The 24,405-nt window shown below is 42.5% G+C and overlaps 1 protein-coding gene across 19 annotated transcripts in view; it reads right to left on the bottom strand.

Annotated features, from left to right (window-relative positions):
- Positions 1–24,405, bottom strand: part of Itpr1 (inositol 1,4,5-trisphosphate receptor 1) — a 338,034-nt gene that overhangs the window by 211,577 nt on the left and 102,052 nt on the right. For 18 of the 19 annotated variants that reach the window (XM_006505623.1, XM_017321407.1, XM_006505627.1 and 15 more), the window contains exon 5: positions 1–33. This exon is cut by the window's left edge and continues 83 nt beyond it. In XM_006505623.1, coding sequence (XP_006505686.1) covers positions 1–33 — 33 coding nt within the window. Of the gene's footprint in view, positions 34–1,781; positions 2,123–24,405 lie in introns of those variants that run through there. The other variant, XM_030255199.1, reaches the window with a different exon arrangement.

Below are 24,405 nucleotides of genomic sequence, written 5' to 3'. Positions count from 1 at the left end.
ATCGATTCATAGGACATAGCTTAAAGAGGCAGTCTAGAAGGGAAACAAAAGGCAAAGACTGTTACTGGGCAGGCATATATAGTTAGCCTAGGGGGGAAAAAAGCTTTCCAGTTTTACTAAGGTGTTACAATATACGACACATATTTTCACAAACTTGGGTCTTAAATTTTCATTATCACGTGAAGCTACAGATGTTTACAGAAAGGCAAGTTGTCACCAAGGCAGTTAATGGCAAAGCTGGAATCACATATCACAATCCAGTGCTGTTAACCTTTCTCTATAATTACCACTATCCATTCACGGTAGATAATTCTAAGGCCAAAGATGCCCCACTATATTCAATGCAAGGATCTTTTGTCTTACTGATATTTTTTAATGTGAAACTAATAGCCTATATCTAGCTTACTTGAAAATACCTCCTAAGGCAGAGGTCTTTCAAGAGTCATGTGCATGTAAATGAGGAAAATACCTAATAAAAAATTTTAAAAAAAGAGTCATGTGCAAGAAAACTTACACAAAAATTTCAAAAAACAGCAAAATTTAGATTGAGACCAATAAATGTGCCCTTGCCCCTTGTGAGAGTACATCCTAATTTCTTCCAGTTAATAAGCCTGGGTTTCTGTGATTTTTATTACATTGTCTTATACAGCATGGACAAGAGGCGTCAGGATTTCTGCAAAGAAACAGACGAAGTGACTATAGTAGCTAAGCAACTGAGTGAACAAGAAAGAGGCAGACATGACCCAACTCTTACTCTTCTTGTCAGCCACTCCAAAGTAAAAGATAATGATCTGGTCAGCTCTGAGTCAAAGCCGTCCAGAAGGTAAAAACCATAAAGACACCCATATCATCCTACGTTCTGATGACAAATCTTACCCCAAAGCAGTGGTAATGATCTGAGTGATGATGATCAGAAACAAATTCACATTGAACATTTGGTCCTAGCAGGTGGCACTGTCTTGGGGCTGGGGACGTCACGGAACCTTTAAACAAGTGGCCTAGGTGGTGGATGCAGACCACTAGGGATAGGCCTTCTACTGTTTCAGACTCATCCTGCTTCTTGAGCAAATGCTCTGCATCCTGTCTGCTGAGATGTAGATGGGATTCACTGCAAGCCACAGCCACCTTAGCCCGGTCATCACACCCTCCCTGACTGATGGGCAGACACTCTTTGAAATAAAAAAGCAAAGGAAACTCCTTCCCCCTTAAACAGTTTCTCTCAGTTATTCCATTACAACAACTAGAAGAGGAGCGAAGACAAGCCCACGGCCTGTGCTAAGGTATAAGACAACTATGTGGCCGCTTTGATTAACCAGACACTACTGTTTTATCTTCATCTTTCTCATTAGTTTCTATAGTTCTGCTTGCTTTATAATGTACATATTTAAGATCAGTAACACGTAGATGTAATTTTTTAAACATACATTTATTTCAAGAGGGCTATACAAAAAAGTCCAAAGGGCTGGGGGTGGGGTAGAGCTAAGCAGTAGAGCATGCAATTGAAAATAGCTACCAGAATAACAACAACAAGAGTTAAAAAATAATTTCCTTAGGAAAATACCAATAACCCTGAAACTCATTTTGACATACTGGATACTCAAATAGTATGATAGAGAAAGCAAAGTTAATAAACTTAGAGCAAATGCCCAACTGGAAAAAACCACACCCTTAAAGTACATCAGAATCAATAAATCACCTATTCTTATCTGTTCATGAAGACAGAGTCTCTTAGACCTTCTCCAATGAATCCGACACATTACCTTACTCAAATAATTAATTACCTTGGAGCAAGAAACCTTCATACACTGTCCTATGGGGATCAAGCTGAGTCCTGAGTGACTGTGCATTGCTGACAGAGGCACAGTCGTGTCAAGGGTAAATGACTCCAGCAAGGCCCAAAGGGATGGAAACACTTCCTTTTGATCTGAGTGTGAATGTTGACAATGTGTATAGAAAACGTTCACAGCAGCTTCACCCGTGCCCAATGCTTACAGCCTCAAAACTGCTCCGCTGCAGAGACTACTCATGCTGAGATTAGCTATGCCTGCCACCTCCTCAATTCCACTGTACGCTGCCAGCCTTTATGCAACAAGCTCACCTCCCTGTCCAACTGTATGTAAGAAAGAAGCTGAGCTTCCTGGATGCTGCAGCTTTCCTTCTGAAAGCCCAGACCAATCAATCCCTGAGGTCTACGTGTCTGTGTGATTACCAATGCTTTGTTTCCTAGTCACTCTAATCAAGCCAGGCAGCACATAGCTACGAGCAACTTATAACCCCTAAGACCTTCCTCTACTTCACATGGCTCTTTCTTCTAGAGCAAAGGCCCAATTGGGAAGAACCACACCCTTTAAAGTCCATCAGAATTGATGAATCACTTATTTCTCTCTGCTCATTAAGACAGACTCAGACTTTCTCCAATGAATCTTTGCTGAGATTCAATGAGTTCCCTCTGCGTACTATACTTGCACATACTCTATATCATCAAGAAAAAAATTTTAAACCTAGAAGCAAAAAGGAACCTGCTCCATTTGACATTCTCATCAACTCAGTATTTCTATACAGTCCCAGAGAGTTAGTTAGTCACAAGGTAAACCTGGGAATGTCGAGACTCCCCTTTACCAAGAATCTGACTTGTCTGCTGAAAGTAATCTTCACTACATATGACAGCCACTTTCCTGACATATGAGAGGTCTTTAGAGAGCAAAGACATGGCAAGAAACATGTTGAAAATGTGGCCGCTGCTTTCTATGCCGATTATAAAAGGGATAAGTCATGGCCATTTACAGAGTCAATGGAAAGTGATGACATCATTTTGAGAGATGGTTTTTCTACCAGCAAGTCATGTGAAAACTCTCCATCTACCACCTGAATAAGCACACCACTGATGAGGACTGAACGCCTTGTCTTCTTCACAGAAGCCAGGTAGCAGCTCAGCCCCTTCCTGAGACACGTCTCGGAAGCATTCTACCACGGGATGCAGCTACATCCTCAGTGACTCTCCTACCTCAGCACCAAGTCCAGCTAACCTAGCATTTACATAAATAAATAAGCACTGATTTTTTATATTCGTTGAGAATTTCATACATGAATGTAATAAAGTTGATCATATTCACCGATCCCCCAATTCCTCTCAGACCTTCCCCAATAGCCACACCCCAGCTTCATGTCCTTTTAACACAGAAAGATTTTATGTGGGTCTACATGTTTATGCACGTGTGTTTGTATATATGTGTAGGTGTCCACAGAAGACAGAAGAGGTTCTAGGATCCTCTGTAGCTAAAGTTTACAACCCAACATGAATGCCCAGAATCAAGGAGCCAAGCTTAGGGCCCTGAAAGAGCAGCAAATGTTGGCAATTGCTGAGCCATCTTTCCAGCCACATCCACCGCTCCCTGCTTTGTTTGTGTTTGTTTGGTTTTGATGTCACAGAATCTAATTAGCGGCACTAAATTTTAACACCTGACTTACATATAACATATAAGGACGATGTGACTAACGTTTTCGATTTCCATTAATATTAAGATAAAGATAATTAAGTGGCCTTCTTTCTTTAAACCTCTAACTTATTTCACAGGCCAATAGCTTGGCACTATACATTGCCAAAAACAAAGCAACAGCAACAAACAACTGGACTGAAGTTGATGTGAGGAGCAGATTGAATTCATGGTGTGAAGGGATAGAAAGCAATGGGAAGTAACATTTTATACCGTGTGTGCTGGGGCCAAAGCACTTAGCAAACCAGCAGGCTCAAAACTCAGGTAACTTCACCTAAGGGTGAGAGCAGGAACTTAAGCACTTCATGATGGAACCTGCCTGCCTCACTTGGATGAAATGTAGCACTGCATTGGCTCAAGTGTATTTACAACCAACTGTCAATGTAAATATAAGAGATGCTAACACACTAGTAACAGAACCAAATTAGCCTTGCTGATTTTGCCCTGTCTTCCTGGTTGCCTAGCAACAGATCCAAAGTGAAAATTAAATTAAGCATTCAAATATAATGTTAAAGTACCCTTCTGGAATTTTGCAATTCCAAGGCTCCATGGTGCCCTTTGCTCTGTAGATGGCACAGCAGAGTGAAATTAAGAGTTCTGCTGGGTCCCAACACCATGCTAAGTATAGAACCACTCAGATACAGGACACTAGGTGGTAGAATATATAATACATACAATCTACAAGGAGGGGAGGGAAGCATGTTTGTATGTATATATGTGTATACACACATACACACACACACACACACACACACATGTACACCCACTCACACTGTGGTTTGGTCTCACTCCAACAATATGCCACAAAGAAAATTTTATATGATAGGTGTTATTTTAGGCTTTTGAGGAATAAACTAAATTAAGCTTTCAAAAGAAATTACTTAGGGATATTCTGAAGCATTAGCATATGCCACAATGGGTTAGGAGAGAACTCAGCAGCACTGAGGAGTTGGTTAAATGTCTTAGGACTGGGTGAACCAGAGAAAAAGGGAGTCAGGAACCTTCCATGGCTTGAGTGCACTCTAAAGCTCAGCTGGTGGAGGGATGATGAACTGTGTAATGTGGTCACCATGCAAGAAGGACTTGGGGGGCACACTTAAGAGAAAAATGAGAGTGCAAGAAACCACAGACATGCCCCTAGCCAAGTGGAATCAAATGGAAGGGAAGAAAATAGTGTAAACCTCAGAGACTACATCAAAAGGTCTCCACAGCACCCACGCTCCCCCAAGGCTAGGTCCCTAAGGGCCAGGGACTGGGGGTGGGGATGGGGTGGGGAGCAGCTAGCTGTTCCCAGCATGCTCTAATCCTGGGCTCTAGAAACAATGGCTGGGGGTTGTCTGAAGGCATTCCAAGCTCTGAGCTTCTAGATGTACACTGACAAAACTAATTCCTGTTTAGTGATGTGCTTGCTATGTGCAGGTACTGCGTACTGAAAATAGAACTAGACACAGCAGCTTCTTACATCACGATCAGCGACAGAGGCAAACTAGTCAAACAGACAAGTTAAATCACAGCAAGCTCGCACTGCTTGAAAACTAGATGAAGCAATTAACATGTGATGTTTGGCAAATCAGTGGCTTGCCTGTTAGTCTTTGCTATGTGACTGGTCCAGTGGGGGCAGGAATTAGAGGTCACTGCCTTTGGACCCAAACAGGATGCATGGAGAAGCAGAGATTCCCAAAGGCCATCAGAAAAGTATCTCCAGAACTAGAGCATCTAAAAGGTAGACCTGAAGGGCAGAAAGGATATGTGATGGGCAATCGCTAATGCTAACTTGATAGAGTCACCTTGGAGACAAAGCTCTGGGTGTGTCTAGGACAGGTCAATAGATAGAATCCTCTTTCTGTTTCCTGGATGCTAGTGCAACAATGACCACCCACCACCACACCTTCCTCGCCATGATAGGCTGTACCTCAAACAGGAGTCAAAATAAAGCCTGCCTTTTCTAAATTGTTCCTGTTTGGTACTTTGTCACAAACCGTGAGAAAAGCCATTAGTGCAGGAGGAGACAGTCTGGGGGAAATGCGTTCCAAGCAGAAGGCATGGAAAATACGTAGGCCCTGGACTGGGAGGGGAAATGATGTTTACAACATTAAAAGAACAGGAAAGGGGGTACCTGGGGTGATGTCTCCATGGTAGGAACATTTGCTGTACAGGAATGAAGGCCTGAGTTAGACTCTCCAGTACCTATATTTAGAGGCAACGTAGCTAGGCATGCCTATAAACCCCAGTTGGACCAGTGGAAAAAGTGGATTCAGGAGTGCCCACACACTCAGAGCATGTAAAACACACACGCGCACACGCACACACACAGAATGAAAACAAGCGGCTGACACGTAGAGGACAACAATAAGTTATAAGAGCTTTGGCTCTAGAAGCAAGCAGAGCTGCTATAGCGTGCAGGGTACCGGAGGCCTGAGGTCTGGGCATCTGAGTCTTGGAAGAGCAGTGGGAAGCCAAAGAGAGTCTTAAGCAAAGACAGAAGAGCTTGGTCTGCTTACAGTTACATGGGAACTTACTTTCTTTTTTTTTTTAAGTTTATTTTTCAATTGCTAGTTTTCATTATGTGCACTGTGTGGCCCGTGTGTAGGTGTGTATGTGCATGCAAGTGCCTGAGATGGCCAGAAGAGAACATCAGGTCTCTGGGAGTCATAGGTGGGTATGAGCAGCCAGGTATGGGTGGTAGGAACCAAACATGGCTTCTCTGCAAGAGTAATATACACTCTTAAACACTAGGCATGTCTCCAGCTCCTAAGGAAGAGTTCTTACACACCATGGAGCCTAGTGAGAAAGCAGAAATTAGGCAGGAAGGAGCAAGTATTCAGGAGAGGAGGAAAAACCAAGGATTTTATTTGGACTACATCAAGATTGGAATGCTCAGACAATATCCAAGTGAAAATGCTAAGTGGCAAGCAGGTCAACCAGCAACTAGAATACAACGAATGCCAAACAGCAACCTAAGGCTGTCAGCAGGCAAAGGCACAGAGGAATGATGAAAGGAGGGGAAGGCAAGGAAGTCAGGATTCAAAATCCACTCCAGCAACCCATCAGAAACTAGGGACATCATAGTCTCTCTATTGAAATTAAGAAAATACATTGACGTGAGACTTACAGAACCTTGACCTTGATTAACGATGTTCATACAGACAGAATAAAGCACTTTACTTTCCACCTCCAGAAGAAAAAAAAATGAAGGAAAATTTAAATTCAATATCATCTTCCATGAAACTAAAATTTATCTTCGCAACTTACAATGAAGATGGAAAGAGGAGGAGGGTAGAAGTAGACAGATGGAGTGAAATGAAGCCTGTGTTGCTGCAGAGGAAAACAAGAGGCAGCAGAGTGAGTTTGTAAAACTCCAGCAAGGCTCAGGAGCTGGAGGCTGCAGACACGGAGCATGGTACAAGTTAGGTCTGAAAATGTATATAGAAAAGGCCATTAGATCTTGCGGGGCATCACCACTAAGCACCCAGTGCACTATGCACACGTACTAAGGACAACCGCAGGTGGGGGTAGGCACAGAGGCTCAGAAACCCTGAACACCAACTACAGTGAAGGAGTAAGAGATGGAAGTAGAAATAAATGAAGCAAATACAAATCACAAGGGGGATGGTGAGATACACAGGCACTCATAGCCAGGGCCTTCTTCTCAGGTGGGAATCTAGAACAGGAAATGCCAATCATAGATTCCTGGGCCAACTGTGATCCATCTCAGCTCATCTGTGTATGGCTCACAAGCTAAGAAGGGTTTCACATTTTCACATTACTGGAAACAAAATACATGGTAGTTTATAACATAAAATTATGTCAAATTCAAATTTCAATGTTCATAGAGAAGATGAATGACTCTCACCAATAAAAACATTTTAGGAACATTTGTTCTCTTGTTATATAATACTCTGAGTTCTGCCTACTAAACTGCAAAGCATAAAACATTTCCTGTCTCAAGGTTGTCAAGAAGGCTAAGTGGGTAAAGGCATTTGCCATACAAATCTGTTGACCCGAGTCCAAAGCCTAAAACCCAGGTAAGGGTTAGGGTGCGTAGGAGAGATTCAACTCCTGGGCATTATCCTCTGACCTTCACACTCACAATAAATAAATGAAGTAGTAAAGAAGTAAATGTGTTACTTTATTACTTTAAAAAACATTTCCTGTCTCATCCTTTACTGGAAATGTATGCTGACCTTAGACCTGAGGCTCCTTCTGAGGAGACATGTAACGCTCCAGAGAGATGCCTTACCTGTAGTCTCTAATGAGAAAGGTGGCTTGCTATTTAATAATTTGTGAGTGAAAGTAACCATTCATAAGCCCTACCAACTCATGTGCTCCCAAATCTACAGGCTACTCAATTAGCTCCCTCTGGTTCCCCTCTTCCCACCTTATCTACACAGACAACCAAGATCAGCAGACGCAGAATTACTTCCTGATGCTACACAGGGGTATCTGACAACTGAGAAATGCAACTGAGGACACAGAGAATACAAGGAATGATTGGGAGCAAGCATCCACAGTCAGCCTCCTCACAGGTAAGACTGGGATTTATCGTCTTAAATATGCATGAGGCCCTACCCTGTGACAAAGGAAAGGAATTTAAAATCAGGAACTTGGCATACAATGACAATGCAGTTTTTAAGCACAGGAAGTTTTGGAAACTAGGTTAAGAGACTTTCTCCAAAAGTAAAAGCAGAGAGGACAAAAGTAAAAGAGAAAAGGAACTGGCAGGTAAAACCCACAGCCCTGACACCCTAGGATTTCAGAACGAGACACTGAGAGTGCAGAAATCATCACAGAAAACATCCTGGAAGTGGCGAAGACTTTCTAGTTTGGGGAAAACCTCACCACATTCCTACATATGGTTAGTATCTAGAATTTTTAGATTAATGGGGAAAAGGAGAAGATAGTTGAGTCTTTTAGTAGAAGTGGGAAAGCCATCAACTCTCAAACAATAACATTAACAACAACAACAATACCATCAAACATTTTATATGAACTATCCTGGGATTCCATTCCGACAAAACACTGGCATCAGACTACTGACTTATAATGATTGTCAACCGAGGATTCTGACTGTACTAAATAACCAAGAAGGCTTGAGAGCCAAGTCTCCCACTAGTTAGGACGTTACCGGATAAGCTCTACCCGAAGGAGGAGAAGACATTTTCTGAATATATCTATCTGTGTGGAGGTACAAGCATGAGAGTACAGGTACCCGCAGAGATCAGGAGAGGTACTGAGTTGTTCATTCTGTCCTGGGATTTTACTTTCCCTGACAAGGGTATGTATAGGACATGATCTAGGGAGCAGCAAAGAGCGCTGGCTCTCAGTACACTAGCTGGGAAGCAACCCAAAGCTTGCAGGCATCGTCAGGGATCTCGTGAGGCACAGCAGCTACAAGAGTGCTGAGCTGAGCCTTGCGAGAAGCAGTGCCCTCTCCCTCAGTGCCTGCCTACAGTTTCTGTTACAAGGACTTGTGTGACCAACAAGACAAGCACCCAACAAGCCACCACTGCTTAAAGGGCTGGAGAACTGACACTGCTGGTAAGTGTCGGCGGCACGTGCATGAGGATTTCAGTTAGGACACCTAGCACCCATGTACTATCAGACACAGCGGCCTGAGCCTGCAATCCCAGAGCAGGGTGTGGGAGCAGGGTTTGGTGTCAGGAGCATGAAGAAGGTGCATTCCTCGAGTTTGCTAGTCAGCTACCCTATCCCAAATGGTGAGTATCTGGTTTGGTGAGAGACTGTGTCTCAACAACAACAATAAATTGAAGAACAATTGAGAAAAGACATTTGACATCAACTTCTGAATTCTGTGGGCACACACACACACCCTTTTACACACATATACTCACAAAATGTAAAAATAAAAACTCTTCATTGACCCAGTATATATAAATGGACTCTTATCGAGAGAGTCACAATTAAGAAACAAACAACATCTGCTGATCATTTATACCTTTTTTTTTTCTGAAAAGATAAAAACCAGCAGAATAAGTTTCAGAAGGGGGTGGGTGTTATGAGTGTCAGTTCCTCACCAGGATAATTTCTTACCACTAAGGTATCAATGAAAAAGAAATGCAAAATACCACATACGTAAGACCCATCCTGTCTCAAACTTACTACACGATTAGTACAGAGAGGAGGGTTGCTCTTCCTGACGAGTCTGCTGCTCGTGCATTCAGTAAACATGCAGCAAACAAATCAATGGGAAGACGGGCAAGATCAAAGGGCACCCTCAAAAAAAACGGCTCGCAAACTTACTCCTATGTCTAACAAACGCCTTTCAGTAAGCAAGTTATTAACTCCAGGTCACTGTAGCGGAAGCTGGTTAGACACTGTTGTGTCTACTGAACTCTAATCACACTTCCCAAGCTGTGGCCTCTGAAGTTAAGTGACATTTTCCAATTGGGAGTGCCAAGCAAACCTGGTGTTACCTGTCTGCAAAAGGAATAAACATTGTCATTAGGAGACGAAGGACAAGAAGTTACTGCTTTTCCATTTGAGACACCCAGATGTCTTCTCCAAATAGAAAACTTAAGATGATACATGTAGGGTCACCTTTTGTCACCTTCCCTGTGTTGGGACAATCTTTCATACATCTTCTGGAACTGGAAGTACAAGAAAGAACTACTTATCTGGCCTCTAGCTGAGAATTCAGGTTTTTTTCATTTAGATTGGCACTGGTCCTGAGAATGGCAGCTACCAATCAGCTGAAACAGCAACTCTACCCAACTCTACTCACCAGCAGAACATAGATACCTGCCTACACCTGTGTAGTTAGATGCTGCATCCTGGCCTCTACACCTGAGGAGATGTCTGCAAGGACATCAGATGCCCTACTAAAGAGCACCTTAAGGAGCAAGGTCACATGGCCAAGGGCAGCACAGAGTCCCTTCAAGACAGAGTAGGGATGGAGTCATAGGACCACAGGGTTCATATCACAAATCTGGCAGAAACATCACAACTTCACTGTACTCAGTACTGACTTCAGCCTCTACACAGAATGTTCAGGCTAGGCAAGGGTCTTACTGTTCAGCCGGTGTTAGTCATTTTTATTGTTTGCAATGGACAGTCCTAGGTGACTTGAAAATGACAAAACATTTTTCACTCTCAAAACTTACACTGACTCCAAAGAGAACGCCAACTGTTGTTGCTGCTGCTGCTGGTGGTGGTGGTGGTGGTGGTGGTGGTGTGCAGGTACCCACAGAGACAGGTCCTACCTGTCTCTGCTGCTCACTGCCTGATCAATCTTCTCCAGAAAACTAAACTTTTCCCAGTCTTCCTGTCTTCCCCCTTCAATCATCCCTTGGAGATTGCAAAGCCCTCTCTATTCATATAAGAGCTTCCATTCAATGCCCTGTAATTAAGAGGAAGTGAAGATCTGTGTGCATCCTCCAACGTTCAGGAGTATAGTCTGCTCCATCGCTTACATTTTGAATAATTTGGGGGAAATTATCTACATATTTAAGTTTCTTATCTCCACAGGGAATAGCCACAAGAGCTAGATCACAAGTTAACTTTCAAAATGAAATCAGCTACTTCACTTGAAGGCCTCTGAACACATCCTAACACAGTGATGAGTCAATTAAATACCATTGCTGTGAAACAGTGGGCAGGCAAACGGCACAGTCACGCAACACCGAGATGCGGGGAGGCCATGCTGCCCTAAAAAGCAAGCCAGTGTCACACGAAAACAGCAGGGACAGGTTTCACAAATATTATTTTACTTTGAGTGAAAGGTCACAAGGCAGTGATAACAAAATGAGTCTGTTGACACAGAGTGGCCCCATTTATATGAAATTCCTGACAATATCAAAACAGTGGTCACCTCTGTTGGGGAGTGGGATGCTGGTGCTTGGAGAGATCAGATGCGTTTTAGGGAAAGAGTAATTTTCGGTATATTCAAGCATGGGAATGAAATGAGTAGGTAAAATTTAATCAGTGATACATTTAACGTCTGTACATATATATGTGTACATAGATGGACGTATATATACATACATGTATTTAAAAAGACCTCAAACAATGAATTTCTTTTTATGGTTCCATGAAAAGGAAGATCTTGCTGATAAGGAAAAGGAAGAAGAAAAACAAAATTTCCCTTCAAGAAAAAGGTCAAAAGTGTCTGATTTCTATCACTAGAAAAATATGCTTTGTTTGGTCAGGGTTCAGGGTTGGGAGTGGGAAGGGGAGGGGAAAGCGAGAGAGATGACATCACCAACTTCCCCTATGGCTTCAGTCTTCTGTGTCACCAACACAGACTCACTCAGGCAATGCAGTTTTTCAGGCCTGATCCCTTTTGGCCCAGGGGGCCTGCAACAGAGCACAGGACGGCTTTCCTGGGTTGCCGATTCTACCCCAACAGCTGGAATTGGAAGCAACTTGAAAATGTCCTCTCAAACCAAATAACACAATGTCTGGAAATGACATCACGTTAATCAAGTCCATGAAGCAAGGTGCTGGCTCGTCACTGCTGAAGGTCGGCGCTGCACGTCCGACCGTTCTCCAGTCTCCAGGTTTTACTCTTTGTTCAATAGAAAGTCTTAAAAACCACCTTTGAAATTTATTTTCAAGCTTACACTTTTTAACCAAACCCAAAGAATTCACTTGGTTCAAGGAGGTTTTGGCTTGTTTGTTTGTTTTGTTTTGAAGCTGTAATTCAACATAAAGGGAATGAGAGAAGGTTGTGGGGGGAAAAAAAGGAATGCTGGATGGATCTATCCAATAAAAAGAATCTAACACATGGACACATGGAGAGTCGGGGGTAGAGCGAGAAAAGTCACATTTGTGACACAAACAACACTGTAGGCTTTGGGGTGAAAACTCTTGCTATATTGAACTCATTTCACCTCTCAGAGTCAAAAGCAAAGAGATCTCACTGCACCAGGCCTGGTGTTTCAAAACCTGCAGCCTTAGCCACGCCAGCTTATAGCCACCAAAGGGCTTTGGAAGGCTTAAGGCAGCCTGGCATGAAAGGAGTTACATAAGTTACCAGGCTGGTCCTTCCCAGAGTCTCCTGGAAAAGTACACTTTTTTTTCACTACACAAAAGGAAAGTAGGCTGTTTCTGCCCCACGATGTGATGTGCCTTTCACTTAAAGTCAGTAAAACCTGGTTGCAGGCACCATGGGAAGCCTGAAGAGTGTCTGCATCACGGGGACACGGGGACACAAAAGCAAGCCGAGATGCGAAAGCCATCTAGCGAAGCCCTCGGCGGAGCTTGGCAGGTACAGGCCGCTGGCAGGGAAGGAAGATCACTGTGTACACAAAGAAAGAAGCCAGAGGAGTCAGTTGCTCGGGAGCCAGGCCCGTAGCCCCACAGATGATTTCCTCATCTGTGCAGTGGGTACGGACTGGAAATAGAAAAGGAACCAACAGCCGAGCAGAGCTGCCGCAGACGGCTTTGCCTCAGTTCTCCACAGGAAGAGAACAAGGATGCCTGCCCATGTATACTTTGCTATCCCTTTCTTTCCTGCTTGCTACTTAGAGAGACGATGAGAACCTAACCTGGACCACCCCAGGACTGTGCTCCACCCAGCACTCCGAGACAGCTCCTGTCAGGTGGGTGTGGGGCCATGCCCTCACCATTCAGAAAAGATCATTTTTAATCAGCACTCAAACTCATCAGCCTCACTGAGATATTTAAAGACAAACAGATCACTGGACTTTGTTCATTATCTATTTCGTCATTCTTTCTTCCCATCTCACTGTTTTCTTCTCCCAAGCAACCCCTTCCTAATTTCGTGTCACGTGGACAGATAGATTGAAATACGGATCCTACACATAAAGAAAACATGATTTTGCTTATCGCACCAACCTGCAGATAGACCCACCCCTTTTCCTGCGACGTACTGCACTCTCACTAGTATGTGCACCGCTCTTTCTCTATCTGTTCATCTAGGGTTGAGCCTCTATGCTGGTTCCGTATCTGATCCACTGTAACCAGCACATCACAATCCATGTCCCCAAGCATCTTGGTGGCGTGCTGGCTTAGATCCCTTTAGGTATGCACCCAGGAGTGGAAGAGCTGAATCACCGGGTAGTCCTATTTTTAGCTCTTGAAGGAACCTCTAGACTGATTTCCATAGCGATTGCTGCAGAAGTTACATTCCCACCAGTTGTAAATAAGGGCTCCTTTCCCCCACATCCTCACCAACATTTGTCATTTGCTTTCTTGATCGACATTCTGACCAGGGTGAGGTGGAATCCAAATCTAGTTTAAATGTAGTTTTCCCTTCTGGCTATGAAGGTTGAACTTTTTGATGTACAGCTGTTAACTCTTCATGTCTTCCTTCGATGCCTGTTCAATTCATTTGCCCATTTATTGACTGAATGATGATTTTTCAAGGACTTAAACTTTTTACTTTGTTATATATTCTAGGTATTGATCTCCAACTGTACGTGTCACGTGCATAGCTCGCAAAGATTTTCTCGCAGCCTGTACGCTCGTCTCTTGACTCTATCACTTCTTCTACTGTGCCAAAGCTGTCTAATTCCATGCAATCCCATTTGTCAATACTTGGGATAATCTCCCGAACTACTGGAGTCACTTCGAGAAATGTCTTGCCTCTACTTATAACTTCAAGTGTTCCCCTCTGACGGTTTTAGAGTTTCTGATGTTATATTAAGGTTGTTGGTTCATTTTGAACTGAAGGGTGAGAGACAGGGACCTAGTTTCATTTTCCTACATGTAGATATGCAGTTTGCACAGTACCACATTTGATATTTGCACGTATTTATACCTACCCTCAGTGAACCTAACCCTAACTCTATGCCTAGCTAAACAGAAACTATTACATTGGGGCTCACTTTACAGACATCCAGTGTCTGCCCTGAAGATGAAAACTGTTTTCTTACTTTCTTTCATGACCTATGCTTCATGTGCTTACACATTATTTTTAGCCTAGCAAACACAGCCCACTACTAAAGCACTTTTCAAAAATTCAAAATATCTGCCAAGAAGAATGACTGTCAAAATTCTCCTACCACAAAGGTTTAGTACAGTCCTGCCTCAGATGTTGGGGCCTAATCACAAAGTCTCAAGAAGATGCTACAAATGATTCTAACATACAAATGGTGTGCTTTGAAGAACAGAGTTGCTCAATGCTATATGTATTTTGGGCACCATTAATAATCCCTTAGAGGTGAGGACTGCTTTGTACTAAAGGACGCTGCCAGGCTTTAGAGATGGTTATCTCCCAAAGAATCACAATGTAGAATCTTGGCTCCTAGTGCAAAGGTTGTGGTGAGGTCATGGGGCTTATGATAGTTAATCCTTACTGTCAAGTGGATTCAGAATCACCATGGAAACACGCCCCTGGATGTGCCTATGAGGGTGTTTCCAGAAATGCTTAATTGTGGAGGGAAAAGACCTACCCTAGATGTGGGTGGCACCATCCTACAGGTTGAGATTCAAAACAGAGGAAATGAGCTAAGAGCAGCACGCATCTGTCTACTCCCTGGTTCTGTTCTGACGTCTTTTTATCCTGATGGCACGCCTATAGCAACATGATGGACTGCAACCGTAAGTCATGGGCCAAAACAAACCTTTCTTTCTGGAAGTTCCTTTGTCAGGGATTTTGTTAGAGCAGTGAGAAACGGAGCTAATCTAGGGCTCCAGTCTCCATTCACCAAACAGTTGAATGTTATCTTTTAGGAGTGAATCAAATCTGGTAGATTCAATTAGTTCACTCAAGGAAGGCTGTTACAGAGGGAGGCTGGCTCTTCTCCAGTCTCCTGCTCTCTTGCCCTTCCAAGTGCCAGTTCTGCAGAGGATATTAAGCCCTTACAAACACTAGAATCATGAGCCAAATAAACCTTCTATCTCCTGAGCTAGCCAATCTCAGGCATTTTGATACAGCAATCTAGAAGAGGTGCTAAGCAAGCATCATCCTTGGGCTTTCAACCATAGTTGTCAATTGCACTCCACTCCTGCAGGAGTTGGCCAAATGTCCTCCGGGGGATGAAATCACTTCCCATGAGAATTGTAAAATTAAGCTTTCCTCCCCACTTTTTCTACAAACCAATGTCCTCCAGCTATAAAGGAGAAGGTGACTGATGAAGACAAGACTCGGGCATAGGGTATGTTAGAACCTTTAGAATGATGTCTCAGAAGCATCATGCCATCCAACATAATGAATGTAATTCACTTTCTAAAATTACTTCCCCCGTCTAAAACCCCATAGGGATGTGTTAGTCACTGGGGCAGCCTTCAAAGCAATGCAGTTCGTTGGCCCATCATTTGGGAAGTTGCATCATGAAGAATGCTTTCCATCCAGCTCTCCATGGTGGTTGCCATTGGGAGCAACTCTTAAGATTTTATACCACATGTCCTACCATATAGTAGATGGTACCAGGGTAGATGGATGGGCCTAGGAACCTTCATTTCTCATAAATTCTCCAGGTGACTCTGATTCAAGAGGCCGCAACATATTGAGAAACACACAATGTAAAGGTTGGCTGAGTTTTCAAAATACAGCACTTCTCAGATTGCACCATGCAGCCAGCTTGCCTGGAGATCTTGATAAAATATGATCTTTGATGTAGGCTCAGGAGAGTCCAGGCACCTATATTCCGAAAAAGATCCTGGTCTAAGACTCACTAAAGAACAGAACTGCCACAGACTTGAGTCACTAAGTCACTGCCAGCAATCAGGGTGGATCTCCCAGTCTAAGGACATCTTAAACAGTTTGTCAGTGCAAATGAGCAGATGCTTTGAAAACTACTATTACCCGCTGTAGAAAGAACTTCAGCCACATGTGTCAGCCCTTCATTTGGCCCATCTGTCTCTCCTGTTCCATTTCTTTAAAATGTACCCCCTCCATGAATACACCACTCTGGCCCTCTCCATGTCATTACAATTCTCAAGTATGTGCCATGTATCACCCTTCTGGGCCTTTACCAAGTAGGCTCTCTCTCTTGTAGAAACTGTATTCCACAACACCTTACCCACATCAGTACCACTACATGCCAAGGACTATCTTCACTCATCAATAACAGTCTGAACTCACCTCAAAGTCAAGTTCTCCAGGTTCTAAAGAAGCCTCTCCTGTCCTACATCCTACCCTGGAGAGCTTTTGTACTCTAGAACTGCCTTATAACTAGAATATATGTATGGGTATGTTAGATGTTAAAAACATATATGATACAATCAGAAAACACCTTTGACTTTCATCGTCCACTGTTGTTTTAAACTTCACCATGCCTCTGGTGAGAGGAAGAGTTGCTAAAGAGACAACTCAAGACATGAACAGTCTCTGGTCCCATGAGCAATTAAAGCTCCCAGTACTGTCTCAAGCTAAGACTCTACTACCTGCCTCCCTGGCTCTCTCCTGTCTTATATTTCCCTCCATTATCCTGAGGGCATTCCCGTGTTCCATCCTCTCTGGTTCCATCTGTATCGTAGAGCAAACTGAGCCACAGGAACACCTTTCACCCTTCTGGCCCCAAGGGCAGGAAATTAAAATATAAAGGCTAACTTCTTCATTCACGGACACACTTTTCCTAGATTTTTATTCAGAAAGAGTTGAAAAGTTATAGGAAGCTTACAAGGTAAACAGCATTAAACCTAGCACCAGCCTTTCAACATTTCACTCTTAGTGCATACGCATATGCATGTGTGTTGGGTTATGGTGGTAGAGCATTTGCTTATCACGAGTAAGACCCTAGCTTTGCTCTCTCACATACAGAGATATATGCACATATACAGATATGTACATAGTAATCTCATGTGTACATGAAATTATTTCCAGAATCTCACATCATGAGATTGAGTTGTATACATCATGCAAGATTTAATGTAAGATATATGTATTCCTGGACAGCTATCAGTTCCACCAAATTTAATGTTAATGGTGTTATGTTTATGTTACTTATGGTTCACATTCCCGTTTTGTCATTTAACTCAATGTTTTCCCAGCACTCTCTCTGACCTCCAGTTCAGGATCCAACTGAAGATCAGTACTGTACTTAGATACTATCTTTCAACAGCTATTTTTTGTCCAGACTAGGAAAAAAATAAAAAGAAAGAAAGAAAACATGTTTGTTCCTCCTTTGGGTTTATCTGATGTTTCCTTATGGTGAGATTCCAGCTGGAATACTACATACAGGATTTGGTTTCCTTCGCAGGGCCGCCCATCTGAAGACTCCCAGTGGCCATCTGTTCTCACTGGCACTTCCACAGGCATCTTGGTGATCAGGCTGACATTGCTAGAGGTCCCTCCCCTGCATTCCCATATCTGAAGCACAGCATCTGTTCCTTAGGAGCCTGAGCCTTCCTCCCATAGGCTCCACCTCCTGTGGTGCTTTCTTCACAGCTATAGGATTCCTAGACCAGTTCCCTCACTTGTACCCATTCCTGGAGAAATCAGGAGGCCCTTACTTAGTCAAACTGCTGCCAACATAGAAGAGAAAGGCTTCTTTATTCCACTTGTCATGACAGCTAGACAGCCCTTGTCAAACCCTAGACATCTGCTTTCATGGTCAGATCCCTCGACTGCCAGGGGTTCACATCGAAAATGTCAGCATCAGATAGCCCAGGCAAGATGCTCAGCCACTCAAGGTCAACTTCAGTTACATAACAAGTCAGAGGCCAGCACAGCTATGTAGCACTCCATCTCAAAAGAAAACAAGAAAATTGCATATGCCTTTATGCTCCCAAATGAAGAAAACATAGAAGCAGCTCTCTGAGAAACCCACTTGTGGCTTTTTTTCTGCCAGTGCTTCAGCTAAGCCTCTGACCTCCATTCTGTCTTCTTGACCTCTTTCCTGCCTTCATAACTCTATAAACCCCAAAGCACAAACCCTGGGTTCATTTCATTCCAAACAGCCTCCTTGCCAGCACATATGCCTGCAATGTATTTGCCTCCCACAGGAAACATATATTCAGACACAATCAAAAACTCATTCTCAGAGCAGACTTCATCTTATTTCCTTCCCCCACATACTCTCTTTTCACTTTCTTGTCTTTTAGACAAAAGTAGATATTTTATTATTTTATGTAATGTGTCTCTGATGTTCTACTTGCATGTGTTACGACCAGTAAGCTTAAACATCTTACACATAGCCACTTTTACTAAGATTTCATTCAAACCTAACAAAATACACAATATAGTTTAGCAGTTTTGAGACAATTCAGAGTTTATATGATCACTACTACAACACAAATATAGAGTATTTGTATTATTACCCTAGGGGCAAAAACAAAACAAAACCCATGTCCATTAGTAGGCACTACCCATTCTCCCATGCTTTGAGGCCTGATAACTAGCAATCTACTTTCTAAAAGTGTATGGATTCTGAACACGTCACATAAACAGAGACTTTGCAGCCTTTTGCAACAAGGTTCATTCAATCATTATTACATGTGTAAGGTCCATGCACAATGAAGCATAGATCAGCATTTCTTTCCTCTTTATGCATGAAAAATATTTCATTGTGTTTGTTTCTCCATTTATCAATCAACAAACCTCTCTGCTATCTCCATACTTTACTTATCATTCATAAAGCCACTATGAATATCCATTCTTTTGGTTAGATGCCTTGAAGTGTGTCTGCTCGGTCATATGGCTTGGCTATGTCTGACCTTTTGCCTATGTGTTTTACAAAGTCACTGCACAATTTTAAACACTCTAACCGTGCCATATGATGATTACGATTTCTACAAGGTCTTGCCAGTATTTCTTTGTTTTTCTGCCATAGCTTCTTTTGTTTTGCTTTAGATAGTGTTTAAGTGGCCAATGATGGCCTCTACCTCCCTAAGACAAAAGACTATAGACATGTAGTAGCATCATGTCCAGTTCTGTACTGAGGAATGAACCTCAGGCCTTGTGCATACTACACAAACATTCTGATGCTGAACTGTATCCCCAGCCTATAGCAACATTCTTTATGGTCCATCTTCTTTACAGCAACTGACTTCCAATTATGGTTAAGATCTGCATCTTCCTAATGAGTTAACGATTCAGAACATCTTTCAAAATTTCTAGTAATTGTGGAATTGCTTTGGACAACTGTGTTTTCAAATTGGTTTACTTCTATTTCAACTGTTAGGATGTGATCATTCTCTATGTATTCTGAATGCTAGTTCCCAATCAAAACCTCATTAATAAATATTTCCTCCCTTAGTTGTGTTTTGAGTTTAAAAGATGCTCAGTTTTTCTGTACTTACTTTTTCTTTCTTCTTCTTTTTTTTTTTTTTGTTTTGTTTTGTTTTGTTACTACCTGCCCAAAACCATGAAGAATTAAAGCTGTATTTTGTTTTCAATAGGAGTCTCATAGTTTTATGTTTTAAACATTTGGTCCATTTTTGTATTAAACAATTGCTATTTTGTATTAACCAATTGTTGCTAAACCAACAGAATTCATAACTATAGTGTGAATTTTTATACCCACGTGTGAGTATAGTTCTCCACCCCAGTCAAGTAAACTTCTCTTTGCAACAGACGGGTACCACTACTACAACCAATGACAAAGCACAGTCATGGAGCCCAGTACCACATGACACATCTACAGCCCAGCTTCTGCACCTAAGGCTCAGGGGTAGCTGCAGAGGAGGGGCTGAGGAAACAGAAAGCTTTCTGTGAGATTGTGTCCCCTGAGAATATCAGAGAAGTTGCAATCCTGACATCTCACCACCATGGCTACCTAAAGAAGACCGGAGCAAGGATGAGGCCAATAGACATGAGGGCATAGACATGATGTAGAAGGAGGGAATTTCACTTGGCTCCAACCCTAGATAAAGACTGACCAGCCAATAAGGAATGCTGAGAGCCAGAGAAATAGTCTTCTATATTCCCACATCTGTAGAAATCCCATTGTCTTGGTAGCACTTGCAGGAAAAAAAAAATCTCCAATGTAACTCATCATTTTGGAATCTGCTAAAAATCAGCTGGCCACAGATTACAGGTTTCCTTCCCCTTAACTCCTAGAACACATGATTCGAATCAACCCAACCCACTCTACACCCAATATCACCAATAAAGGAAAAAGTAGTATCTCAATTATCAACTTAAAAAATAAATTCTAGGTGTGAGGCAGGCAGCTCAGACATGTACTTTTGAGCACCAGAGGGAGAAAATGCTAAAAACTCACCAGGCAAGTCTAAAAATATAATCACAGAGATTTGGGGGGAAAATCATATAATTTCTCTAAAATTAGGCAAACATAGCACCTAATAATAGAAAAATGCACAAAGTGCTATTCATTATGAAGTGATATACCTGGGTATGAAAATCTAGCTTTGCAGAGACAAGAGGAGGAGGAAGAAGGGCCCTCAGCCTGCTGATACACAGGCAACAGGGCATTCCATGGCCACTTTTCTCTAAGAACTTCCCAGGCAATGAATACAATGCCATATTTGGTTAAGTACCTCTGACCAAGTTGTCTTCCAGAAGTAAAAACAAATGCTAGCACCAGGTTCATTTTGCTGAGGACCACAAAGGCGCAATGTGGTTTCATACGTTACAACACACAGCCAAGAAACTAAGTGGTGCTCATGTTGCTACCTCTCCGTTAACGAGCTGTGAAGGCAAATGATGCCCCGTGGGGCTGGTGAGTTCTTATGACACAACCCTAACATCGCTCCAAGGTCTGCATCTTCCATCGCTGACTTCATACTCTCAGTATCCCACACTTCATCTCATCCTCTCCACACCACAATTCCTCAACAGCCCACAGGCCATCATCTCATGTGGCAGATTCAAACATTCACATATAATTAAGACATGCCAGGAAAATGTTTCTAACTTTGAAACTAAAACTGAAACTGGTTTAAATCATTCTTTTAAATACCACAAAATAGGAATGTCCAAAGTGATAATGTTCTTTCTGAGCTCTAGCCTGGGCCCTTCAATGAGCCTGTCCACATTTTCCACCGAAGGCCTCTGCGATGGTTGTAAGGTTTCTTCTCAAATCATTTGAAAATTTAATTCCATTGTGATGACACTAAGAGGTGGAACTTTTAAAGGGTCCTTAGGTAATAGGACTCATGGCATCAACTCAAGAGTAGGTTCCAAATAAAAGCAATTTTCTGTTTCATGTGCACTTTCTTGCCCTTCTGTTACATTATAACACAGCACAGAGACTCTTGCCAAAAACTGGTGACGACTTCTTAGACTTCCAGAAGAGTGGGATAGAAATTGCCTTCAGAAAATTTGTAGTAAGCCATCACAGAAGTATACAACAGCCCGAGACAGTGTACTAGCCAGTGTTCTGGTACTGTAATAACTGAGATGAATGTCAAGTGATCAAAACAAAGGTTTATTTGGATGAAAAACCCATTCATCTCATAGTTACCTCATGACTGGGATTGGGGAGATCAAAACAGAGGTGAGGGTGGGAAGGAGGAAGAGGAGAAAGAAGGAGACATACCAAGGTCCCACAATCCTCTTCTACACATAACCTCAATGACTGGAAGATATCAAACTAAGCCCTACCTCTCCAAAGTTCAAACTACCTCCTTTGGTTATCAGCAAGTTGAAACATGAAGTTTTGACACATGAGTCTTTCCAGAATGTTATAGGTTCAAATTACTGCCAAGCTAGTCATCAATGGTTTTCAGAACCCAAGTTTGCTCTGATTTCTACACCATACCCTTGATGTCTAGAACAGCCCTCCTAAATTTTGGTCTTAAATGTCTCCTCTAGGCACCTGTGTTGAGGCTTTGTCTCCAGGATAATGCTACTATTTAGCGATGGACCCATACAGAAGTAGAATCTGGTGGGAGGCCTTCAGATCATTTGCCACAGAAACATAACAGGGCCCTTCCTTAGTTCCTTTCTCTTTTCTCTGTAGATCATGATATAAACCAGTTTGATAATTTACCAGCCCCCACAATTTTGGACTGCCTTACTATTGACCCAAAGGTCAACTGATCGTTGACTTTGTAAGAGTGTCTCTTTGTAAACTGATTGGCTCTGGTGTTTTGTTATAATACTGGACAGCTGCCTACCACAGGTGCCAGTTGCCTATCTTCTTTATAAACACCCAAATGTCCCCCTTCCTTGGTAATGAGAGCCAGGAATTATCTTCCCAACTTGGGAACACCCATAACACTGTCCTCCCTCTTAACAAGGGTTCTTATAAATGGCCCTGGCCCAATTTGACTACACTAGGAGTGATGTCTTCCTTGCCTACCCTTCCTCCAAGCTCCACAAAATACCTTCCACACTGTTCTGTACGCATGAGCTAATAGTTGTTTCACTTAAGGAAACATTATTTTCAGTAAAAATCTGACTGCTCTTAGACTTCAGTCTAAAACCCACACACAAGATTCTATCTGGCCTCTTCAGTGTTTTAAACAGACTCATATTAATTGCTACTATTTGGAAACTCAGTGATTTCACATTAAAAAAAAAACCCAGCTCTCCAGCTTTTCAGTAACAAGCAAAGAAGCCAAACAAACCAGTGTTTGGCAACACTCTATGGCAGCAAGCAGCTGGAAGCAAGAGGACCTCTTGAGTCTGGCCATAGAATTGCTTGCTCATTTGCTCTGTCCTCATTGCGTTTATTTACTTGCTTACTGTTCTATCGACAGTCCTAACTCAAGCTTGTTGAATATGCATTAGCCACAAAGCCCCAGTGACATATCAGCACACAGAGATAATCAGGCTGTAAGCGCCAGCATCCTTCTACTCACCCAGAGAAACAATAAAAGTCAACGTGCTTCAGTGTGAATTACAGTTGGCCCAAGGAGTGGCTTGTGTCCTGCTCTATATAATCAGCATAGAGATGCTGAAGGCTTTAATGGTAATTAGTGTACAGATGGGCAGGATGAGCAGCTGCCAAGGAATATTTCTGATCATAAGACACTGCCTAAGATTTTATAACAGGCATACAGAAGTGCACCCTAGCAAAGATGCAGACAAGCCCTAGACACTTTAGTACATCTTGATATGAGAGCCTATCTATGACCAGTTGTTCAACCCTCTGGACACAGATAAATCCTGAGTTCCAATCCAGGCCCTTATAAACAGGGGATTGACAAATCATAAATATAACTTTACAGGGATAACAAGCTACAATTTTACTCTGCTAATAAGTCTAAGTTTCGGAATCAAAGATGACAAATATTATTAGGAACTAATACTTTAAAAGACGAAAAAGAATAACTCATAGCAAGGGGGTGCCTGTTTGTATATGGACTCAGCTTTCAATTGTAATGTTAGACCCTCAGCAACAATCCCTTGGGAACTCTTTCTCTGTTCTTGGCTCACAATGAAGTTTTACTGCAAACACTTGTCTGAGATGTAGACAGACAGCAGCACTGGGAGGCAGATAGGGGAGGATCCCAGACGCTTGCCAGTCTAACCTAACTAATGACATCCAAGTTGTCATGAGACTCTGTCTCCAAAACTAAGATGGAGAGGCCAGAGAAAGACACCAACCACACGTGCAAATTGATTATTCTATTATTCTCGTCTTCATATGTAAACTGTTCAATATTGACTGCAGCGGGCACTATGATGAGACTTTCATTAACCTTTGTAGCTGTACTCATTATCTAGACTCAGCCTCCCGTTTTAGATGGGTAAAGTCATACTATCTCCTGGTGTAAGGCATACACCATGGGAATGGCAAGAGTAGGTAAGGGTTTCATGCAGACTGAATTTACTACTATTATGGATACCCTCAAGCACTTGGCAGGTCTCCCACCGTACAATCCCCTGCCTGATAGCATCTCAGTTTCTCCTTAAACACTGGTAGCGGACAGTTCGTTGCTTACCCCATGTCCATCCTCCTCATTTTCCGTGCTACCCAACCACTTTATCACCGAGACAATGGAGCTGATTTAAAACAAAGCAGTCGCAGTGAGATGGCTCAGTGGGTAAAGAACAGTCTAAGGACAGGTACACACTAGGGGTAGAAAAACAACGTCAAGAGGCTCTTGTTAACAGTGAGCCAGACCTAAATTT

Source organism: Mus musculus, chromosome 6 (genome assembly GCF_000001635.26).
Source record: "Mus musculus strain C57BL/6J chromosome 6, GRCm38.p6 C57BL/6J".
NCBI lineage: Eukaryota > Metazoa > Chordata > Mammalia > Rodentia > Muridae > Mus > Mus musculus.
The sequence above is the reverse complement of the archived record's forward strand: the minus strand, read 5'-3'. Positions and strand labels throughout refer to the sequence as shown.